At 51.1% G+C, this 9,754-nt stretch overlaps 1 protein-coding gene across 4 annotated transcripts in view; it reads right to left on the bottom strand.

Moving 5' to 3' along the window:
- The window catches only part of GMFG (glia maturation factor gamma), a 14,252-nt gene extending 5,127 nt beyond the window's left edge, over nt 1-9,125 (bottom strand). Inside the window, exons 1-5 of one of the 4 annotated variants that reach the window (XM_017887452.1) lie at nt 8,925-9,117; nt 3,307-3,390; nt 2,781-2,877; nt 2,608-2,657; nt 547-596 (exon numbers count right to left, since the gene is read on the bottom strand). In XM_017887452.1, the coding sequence (XP_017742941.1) occupies nt 547-596; nt 2,608-2,657; nt 2,781-2,877; nt 3,307-3,309 (200 nt within the window). In that variant the 5' untranslated portion in view covers nt 3,310-3,390; nt 8,925-9,117. Of the gene's footprint in view, nt 1-546; nt 597-2,607; nt 2,658-2,780; nt 2,878-3,306; nt 3,392-8,508; nt 8,528-8,924 lie in introns of those variants that run through there. The other 3 variants (XM_017887453.1, XM_017887454.1, XM_017887455.1) reach the window with 3 other exon arrangements.
- Between the last annotated feature and the right edge of the window lie 629 nt (nt 9,126-9,754).

The raw sequence follows: 9,754 nt of genomic DNA on the forward strand, positions 1-9,754 counted from the left end.
TTTTTTTTGAGGCAGAGTCTCGCTCTGTCGCCCGGGCTTGTTGTGCAGTGGCCTGATCTCAGCTCACTGCAAGCTCCGCCTCCTGGGTTTACGCCATTCTCCTGCCTCAACCTCCCGAGTAGCTGGGACTACAGGCGCCCGCCACTTCGCCCGGCTAGTTTTTTGTATTTTTTAGTAGAGATGGGGGTTTCACCGTGTTAGCCAGGATGGTCTCGATCTCCTGACCTTGTGATCCGCCCATCTCGGCCTCCCAAAGTGCTGGGATTACAGGCTTGAGCCACCGCGCCCGGTTTAATTTTTATATTTTTAGTAGAGACAGGGTTTCACCGTGTTGGCCAGGCTGGTCTTGAACCCCTGATCTCAAGTGATCTGCCCTCCTCGATCTCCCAAAGTGCTGGGATTACAGGGATGAGCTACCTTGCCTGGCCAAACACAGAGATTCTAAGTCCATGAATAGGGCTGGAATTCAAGAAGTCCCTTAGCCTGTACTTCCAACATCACCCCTCCCCTCATGGCCTGATCCAACCCTTTCTTCCTCCAGGATACCTGGGCTGTCTCTCCGGCAATTCCATTTTGAGCTCCTCTGGGGAAATGTTCTGAGGCAAGGAAACAGAAGAAAAGACAAAGAATGAGGCTGGGTGCGGTGGCTCACGCCTGTAAATCCCAGCACTTTGGGAGGCCGAGGCAGGTAGATTACCTGAAGCCAAGAGTTAGAGATCAGACTGGCCAACATGGTGAAACCCCATCTCTACTAAAAATACAAAGTTAGCCAGGCGTGGCTGGGCGAGGTGGCTCATGCCTGTAATCCCAGCACTTTGGGAGGCCGAGGCGGGTGGATCACAAGGTCAGGAAATCATTGAGACCATCCTGGCTAAAAGAGTGAAACCCCGTCTCCAATAAAAATACAGAAAATTAGCCAGGTGTGGTGGCATGCACCTGTAGTCCCAGCTACTCGGGAAGCTGAGGCAGGAGAATTGCTTGAATACAGGATGCGGAGGTTGCAGTGAGCCGAGATCGTGCCACTGCACTTCAGCCTGGGAGACAAAGTGAGGCTCCATCTCAAAAAAAGAAAAAAATAAAATTAGGCAGGCATGGTGGTGTGCACCTATAATCCCAGCTACCTGGGAGGCTGAGGCAGGAGAATTGCATGAACCCAGGAGGCGGAGGTTGCAGTGAGTCAAGATTGTGCCATTGCACTCCAGCCTGGGCAAAAAAGGTCGAAACTCCATGTCAAAAGATTAAAAAAATGACTTCCTTTAGGTGAGCACTTACCATGTGCCAAGGCACTGTTCTACGAAACACACATGGATTAATTCATGGAACTATCCCATAAGTCTGTGGGGTAGGTCCTATCATTATGCCCATTATACAGCTGAGAAAACTGAGGCCCAGAGGTGTTAAGCCATTTGCCCAAAATTGCACAGATAGAAAGTAGCAGAGTTGAGATTTGAATCTGTGTTCAAATCATAACTGCTTCACTATACTGCTTTTCAGAGAGCCTGAGAGAGCCCCAGCCCTCAGTCTCCATGGATTCCCTTATAAATCCTCATCACAACTCTAGGGAAATAAGCCTTATTATCGTTCTTGTTATTGATAAAGACAGTGAGGCCACCAGAGGGTGAAGTCTACCTCTTTTTTGTTTGTTGTTGTTGTTGTTATTGTTGTTTGTAGAGATGGGGTCTTGCTTTGTTGCCCAGGTTGGTCTCAAACTCCTGGCCTCGAGCAACCCTCCCACCTCAGCCTCCTGAATAGCTGGGATCACAGGTGCACACCACTGTGCTTGGCTAATTTTTGTATTTTTAGTAGAGTCAGGGTGTTACCATGTTGCCCAGGCTGGTCTCAAACTCCTAGGCTCAAGTGATCCTCCTGCCTCAGCCTCCCAAAGTGCTGGCATTACAGGCATGAGCCACCACGCCCAGCTAGCTTTTTAACTTCTGTGGAAACTCTTTCATCTGAATGCCAATAAAGCATTATTATCATCATTATTAAGATCATCATCACCTTATTGAGCATACAGTAAGTGCCAGGCCTTGTTCTAAACCCATTACAAGAATTAAATCACTGGATGTAAAAACAAGCCTATGAGGTAAGTACTATTCTCCCCATTTCACAGATGAGAAAATAGAGACACATATAGGCAAAGTCTCTTGCTGGGGGTCATGAGTGAGCTAGAACTTGATCTCCAGGTTTGGTTTTGTTTTTGTTTTTGTTTTCTGAGACAGAGTCTTGCTCTGTAGCTCAGATTGAAGTGTAGTGGCACAGTCTCGACTCACTACGGCCTCCACTTCCTGGGTTCCAGCGATTCTCCTGCCTCGGCCTCCCAAGTAGCTGTGATTACAGGTGCATGCCACAATGCCAGCAAACTTTCTATATTTTTAGTACAGACGGGGTTTCACCATGTTGGCCAGGCCGGTCTTGAACTCCTGACCTCAAGTGATCTGCCCGCCTCGGCCTCCCAAAGTGCTGGGATTACAGGCATTAGCCACTGTGCTCAGCTGATCTCCAGGTCTTTCTGCCCCCATGCCAGGCTCTTCATATCAGTTCCAACCACTTGGGTCTCCCAGTCCCAGCCCATACCTCCCAGTCCCAACCACCCCAGCCCCTCACCTGAAATTCTTCCTCCAGTACCACCATCTGCCGGTCTTTGTCCACCTTCACTGGGGAGGTGTGGCACACAGGGATTAGACACTCCCCCGATCCACAGGGTACACGAGCCCAGCCCTCCTTATTGGCCCCCACCACCATCCTCCCATCCTTCCATGAGGGAAGATGCCACTCACTTATGATGGCTGCATTGTCTGTCTCTTTTCGGAAGCGGAATTTCCTCAGCTTTTCTGTTAGCTCTGGGTCTACCTCGCACACCACCAGAGAGTCAGACTGCCAGAAGGACCCAGGAAGAGCTGAGATGGTCTGGCCTCAGCCCTCACCCCTTCCCCAAACCTCAGTTTCTCCATCCACTCATGAAGAGGAGCGTTGCACCGGCCCATCTGATGCCTTTGTGAACACTGAGAAAAGGTACCCTTCCCGCGGAGTAGGTGCCCCTCACCAGGTCGCTCAGCTTGGGGCACGGAGCAGGGGCTGGATTCCCCTTCTCCACGGGGACCCCTGGGGGACACTCAAGGAGATGCAGAGATCCACTTCCTGGGCCTAAACCCAGAGCCACTGTCTCTCTGTCCTCCCAGCCAGGCTGTTCGCCACAGTTGTGTCCCCTTCCTGGCCTGTGACCTCCATCCCATAGCCTGACCTTCGCCCAGGTGTCCTCCGACCCCAGCCCCAGCTCTTCCCATAGGACCCCTGTCCCCTGACCATGGTTGTTCTGTCCACAGGCCTCTTCTTTTCTCAGTTCCGCTGTCTTCTAGGGGTGGGGACCGGGGTTGCAGAGGGGACAGGCTGTGCAGTAGGAGGAAGGTTTCATGCAACACCACATCCTGTTTATGCCCTTTCTGGGACAACTGTCACAGAGGGCTCCTCCCCCTCCTTCCTTCCCCTCATCTGCCAGGACCTGTCAGGAAATCGCTGAGACCAGGGTTCAAAAGCTTCCTTGCTGTGTGACCCTAGCTAAGTAACTTCACCCCTCTGATTTGAGATTGTGGCGAGGATGGAAATAGCTTCACATCGGCCGGCCACGGCAGCTCACGCCTGTAATGCCAGCACTTTGGGAGGCCAAGGCGGGCGGGTCACCTGAGGTCAGGAGCTGGAGACCAGCCTGGCCAACATGGCGAAATCCCATCTCTACTAAAAATACAAAATATTAACCGGGCTTGGTGGTGCACGCCTGTAATCCCAGCTACTCAGGAGGCTGAGGCACAAGAATCGCTTGAATCCAAGCAGCAGAGGTTGCAGTGAATCGAGATCATGTCATTGAACTCTAGCCTGGGCAACTGAGTGAGACTCTGTCTCAATAAATATAAATAAAAATAAATAAATAGCTTCACATAGCTGCCAGCATGGCAGATACAATAGATACTAAAAACGGGCTGGGCACAGTGGCTCACACCTGTAATCCTAGCACTTCGGGAGGCCAAGGTAGGCAGATCACGAGGTCAGGAGATCGAGACCATCCTGGCTAACACGGTGAAATCCCGTCTCTACTAAAAATACAAAAAAAAAAATTAGCCCGGCATGATGGCAGGCGCTTGTAGTCCCAGCTACTGGGGAGGATGAGGCAGGAGAATGGCATGAACCCAGGAGGCAGAGCTTGCAGTGAGTTGAGATCATGCCACTGCACTCCAGCCTGGGTGACAGAGGACGACACCATCTCAAAAAATATATATATACACACACACTAAAACGAACTATTTTGCTCCTCCCCTCCTCCAGGCAGCCTTCCTGGATTGACCCCCATCTGGGATATTTGAATTGCAGGGCTGGAATAGGGGAGTTCAGTCTTTTGCTGGTCAGACTGATGCCCATTATGTCAATGGCAAAATGGGGACCAGAGGGGCAACCCCACACTGCCTGGGTAATGGTGACTTTTTTCCTACACTTTTTCAATCTCACTAGCCTTGCAATGACCTATGAGGCCCTGCAACAAGGGAGCTCAATCCTGTCAGACTAGTACCCACTTTTTTTTTTTTTTTTTTTTGAGACAGGGTCTCACTCTGTCACCCAGGATGGAGTGCAGTGGTGCCATCTCAGTTCACTGCAACCGCCTCCTCCCAGGTTCAAGCCATTCTCTGGCCTCAGCCTCCCAAGTAGCTGGGACTACAGGCACGTGCCACTATGCCCGGCTAATTTCTGTATTTTTAGTAGAAATGGGGTTTCACCATGTTGACCAGGTTGGTCTCGAACTCCTGACCTCAAATGATCCACCTGCCTCGGCCTCCCAAAGTGCTGGGACTCCAGTTGTGAGCCACTGTGAGCCACCGTGCCCGGCCATTTTTTTTATTGAGTATTTTGCACTGCCCCTTTTCCCATCCCGAAATAAAATTCCTAGATAATATAACCTACTTACACACATAAATTCAAAAAAATCAATATAATGTCCTGACTGTCATATAAAGAAGAAATAAAAGGAAAGTAGTTCACACGAAAACCATATGTATTTCAGTGAGAAAATAAAAGCAAACAAAAGAGAATTTTCACAGGTGCCTAGGCCCACTGTGATTGGCCCACTTCCCTCCAGTGGGCAAACCCCGGACCCTGCACTGGACTCTACCCCTTTACCTACATCTCTGCAGCTATCCTCCCTTTCTCTCTTGTCTCACCAATATCCCCATGCCTCCTGGATCTTTCTCCTTAGTCTCCATGTAGTGTTACTTCTTCCATCTTAATTTTTTTTTTTTCTTTTCTTTTTTTTTTTTTTTTTTTTTTTTTTTTTTTTGAGAAAGGGTCAAAAAAAAAAAAAAAAAAAAAAAAAAAAAGAGACAGGGTCTCATTCTGTCACCCAGGCTGGAGTGCAGTAGTGCAATCATAGCTCACTGTAACCTCCAACTTCTCGGCTCAAGCCACCTTCCCACCTTGGCCTCCTAGGTAGCTGAGACTATAGTCACGCAGCACCATGCCTAGCCAATTTTATTTTTTATTTTTATAGAGATAGGATCTCACTATGTGGCCTGTGCTGGCCTCAAACTCCTCAAGCGATCCTCCCGCCTCAGCCTCTCAATGTGCAGGGATTACAGGCGTGAGCCACCGAGTCTGGCCTCTTCCACCTTAAAAATATAAAACCTTATCTCCTGTCCAGCTGCTGCTCACTCATTTCCTTCCCTTTTCCACAAGATTTCTCAAAAGAATCATCTACATTGCTGTCTCCAATTTCTCCTCCCAGTTTCCTCTTCTGCCTTCTCCAACCAGCCTTTCCCCCATACTCCTCTCGGCTGACATGCCCTTGTCAAGGTCACCCACGCACTCCACAGTGCTGGATCTAATGGTCACACCTCGGTTCTCCTCAGCCACATCTGACACAGCCCATCACTCCCTGTTCCCTGAAACATCATCTTCACGACACCACACTGGTTCTCTTTTCTTTTCTTTCTTTCTTTTTTTTTTTTTTTTTGAGACAGGGGTCTCGCTCTGTCACCCAGGCTGGAGTACAGTGGCACCATTTCAGCTCACTGCAACCTCCACCTCCCGGGTTCAAGCAATTGTCTCACCTCAGCCTCCCAAGTAGCTGGGATTACAGGCATGAGCCACCGCTGGCAGCCAGCTATTTTTTTTTTTTTCTTGAGATGGAGTCTCTCTCTGTCGCCCAGGCTGGAGTGCAGTGGCACAATCTTGGCTCACTGCAACCTCTGCCTCCCGGGTTCAAGCAGTTCTCCTGTCTCAGCCTCATGAGTAGCTGGGATTACAGGTGCATGCCACCACAACCAGCTAATTTTTGTATTTCTAGTAGAGATGAGGTTTCACCATGTTGGTCAGGCTAGTCTTGAACTCCTGAGCTCATGATCTGCCTGCCTCAGCTTCCCAAAGTGCTAGGATTACAGGCGTGAGCCACCGCGCTTAGCCATATTTTTGTATTTTTAGTCGAGACAGGGTTTTACCATGTTGGCCAGGCTGGTCTTGAACCCTCCCATGGGCCAGACACAGTGGCTCATGCCTGTAATCCCAGCACTTTGGGAGGCCAAGGCAAGAGAATTGCTTGAGACCAGGAGTTCAAGACCAGCCTGGGCAACATAGCAAGACCCTGTCTCTACAAAAAAATTTTAAAAGTAGCCGGGCATGGTGGCATGTGTCTGTAATCCCAAGTGCCAGCTACTTGCGAGGCTGAGGTTGGGAAGATCACTTGAGCCCACGAGTTTGAGGCTGCAGTGAACTAGATCGCACCACTGCACTCCAGCCCAGATGACAGAGTGAGATCCTGTCTCTAAAAAACAAACAGCAGGCCGGGTGTGTTGGCTCATGCCTGTAATCCCAACACTTTGGGAGGCTGAGGCGGGCAGATCACTTGAGTCCAGGAGTTTGAGACCAGCCTGGGCAACATGGTGAAACCCCATTACTACTAAAAATGCAAAACTTAGCCAGGGGTGATGGCATATGGCTGTAGTTCTAGCTACTCCAGAGGCGGAGGCAGAAGAATCGCTTGAACCCAGGAGACAGGGGTTGCAGTGAGCCGAGGTTGCAGTTAGCCACAATTGTACCACTACAGTCCAGCCTGGGCAACAGAGTGAGACCCTGCCACACACGCACACACATACATACCCCAACAATGACAAAAATACTAAGTTACCTGTCACCACCCCTACCCCATTGCCTCTTGGACCTTGCCCTTCATTGGCCCTCCTTTTTGCTCACTCCACTCCAGCAATGCTGGCCTCTTTGTGGTTCTGTGAATGATCCTACCACATGGCCTTTGCACTTGCTGTTTTCTCTTTCTGGAACCCCCTCTTTCTCCTTCATTCCTTCAGATTTCTGTTTCAGTCTCACCTAATGAAAGAGGCCTTTCCCCATGTAAATTAACTCTGGCTGCATCACTCCATTCTCTTAGCTGCTTTCTTGTTATTTATTTATTTGTTTGTTTGTTTAGAGACATAGTCTGTCACCTGGGCTACAGTGCAATGGCAAATCTCAGCTTATTGCAACCTCCGCCTCCTGGGTTCAAGTGATTCTCCTGCCTCACCCTCCTGAGCAGCTGGGACTACAGGCACGTGCCACTATGCCCAGTTAATTTTTGCCATTTTTAGTAGAGACAGGGTTTTGCCACTTTGGCCAGGCTGGTCTCAAACTTCCAGCCTCAAGTGATCCACTGGCCTCAGCCTCCCAAAGTGCTGGGATTACAGGCGTGAGTCACCATGCCCGGCCACTGCTTTCTTTTTCTCCTTGGAAAGTAACACAAAGTAACACTGTATTTCCTTATTGTTTGTGTCCCCAGGAACTAGAATGTAATTTTTTTTTTTTTTTTTTTTAAGATGGAGTTTCACTGTTGTTGCCCAGGCTGGAGTGCAATGGCGTGATCTTGGCTCACTGCAACCTCCGCCACCCGGGGTTCAAGCAATTCTCCTGCCTCAGCCTCCCAAGTAGCTGGGACTACAGGCATGCGCCACCACGCTCCGCTAATTTTGTATTTTTAGTAGAGACGGGGTTTCAAGTCATGTTGGTCAGGCTGGTCTCGAACTCCTGACCTCAAGTGATCCACCTTCCTTGGCCTCCCATAATGCTGGGATTACAGGTATGAGTCACCGCACTCATCCTACTGTTGTATTTTTAGCATCTTAAGCAGAGCCTGGCACATATTGGATACTCAAGAAATATTATTGAATGAATTAATGAACCAGCAGTTATCGAGCACAATCATTTTATACAGTGTGAAGGCTGTTGCTTAAATGCAGGAGGTAGTGGATGGGGTTTGTGACATGGCCCCACCCTGGTGAAATGGCCTTTCCTCAAAGTGTCTATAATGCCACCTTGTCCTGGTTTTCCTCTCTCTGGCTGCCCTTTTCAATATTCATCGACAGTGTCAATTCCTTTGCTCAAATCCTGCCTCTCCGTTTCAGAGTTCTGTTCATTCCCTGTCTCCAGTGATCCTTCATACCCTCCCCGCGCTAGACCCCTAACTCCCACAGCCTCAATTACCATCTTTGACGATCCTTAAATCTTGGTCTCCAGCCTCAATTTCTCTCTTAAGCTCCAGACCCGGGGTTTGTGTACCTCCTGGACCTCGCTGCTAGGCATCCACATTGGGCTTAGTATCTTCCCAACCTGCTTCTCCTCTGGGGCCCAATCTCCCGGCCAGAGGGCCTGGTTCTAAACTTTTCTCCCCCTTCTACTCCATGGCCAGCCAGTTTCAGGGCCCGTTTGCTCTGCCTCCAGGGCGTCCCTCCCACCTGCACCTCCTTCCCTCCCCACAGTCCCTCCCTCGTGCAAACCCCCTCTTTCTTCCCCAACCCCTCCCCCAGCTGCCTCCCTGGACTCCCGACCCCGTTTCATTCCCTCCAATCCGCCCTCCATGTATAAGCCAGAGAGACATCTCTCCAAAACCCCCGACTCACCATGATCCTCCCCGGCTTGAAGCCCTTCAGGGCTCCTTAGTGCCCTCGGGACAAATCCAAACTCTCTCAAGTGGCCAAACAACTGGCCTCTGCTCGTTCCTCACCCCTCCCTGTCTTCAACTCGACCCTCGACCCCGACTAGCTCTCTGAGTGCCTGTAACAAGCCAGATCTCTGTCACCGAGAGCCTTCTAACACAGATCCCTCTGATTAGTTCACCCAGACCCAAGACAGTTTGTGGAACGCCCAGATCACAACCAAAGTCATAGCAACAACTCCCGTTTATTGACGGCCTCCTTGATCCCGAGCGCTTTCCGTGCATTCTCTTCCCACCCTAACGGCTAGATCTCCCCTCGCCATTCCCATCGGAGAGAGGAAGCGGCAGGCTCAGAACAGCGCGATGAGAAAGCGGAGCCCCCAGAAGCCCGAGTGCAGACGCCTACCGGGGACAGCGTTGGGTGGGGCGGGCCACCCAAGGGGCGGGGAAGATGAGGCCTGGAACGCCTGAATAGGGAACTGTGACTTCGCTCCGGGCAGCTAGGGTGGACGCGCGCGAGCCTGCCCCCTGCGGGCCTGGAGGCCCAATCCCAGGCTCCGCCGGGCCCGTTACCCTGGGCAACGCCGCGCGCGCCCCGCCCCTTCCCCGCCCCCCAGCCCCAAACTCCAGGTCTGACCGACTGCCCGTCACCCCCACGTCCGACCAATCCCGCCGAGGAGGGGGCGGGCCTCTTGGGTCCAGTTCCACCACCGTCGCTCCGCTCCTCGCCGGGACCCCGCCTTACTCGGCTCACACCTCCCGCCCTTCGGGCTGCCCTCGCCGCCCGTTGGCTGG

Source organism: Rhinopithecus bieti, unplaced genomic scaffold (assembly GCF_001698545.2).
Source record: "Rhinopithecus bieti isolate Rb0 unplaced genomic scaffold, ASM169854v2 scaffold_15776, whole genome shotgun sequence".
Taxonomy (NCBI): Eukaryota; Metazoa; Chordata; class Mammalia; order Primates; family Cercopithecidae; genus Rhinopithecus; species Rhinopithecus bieti.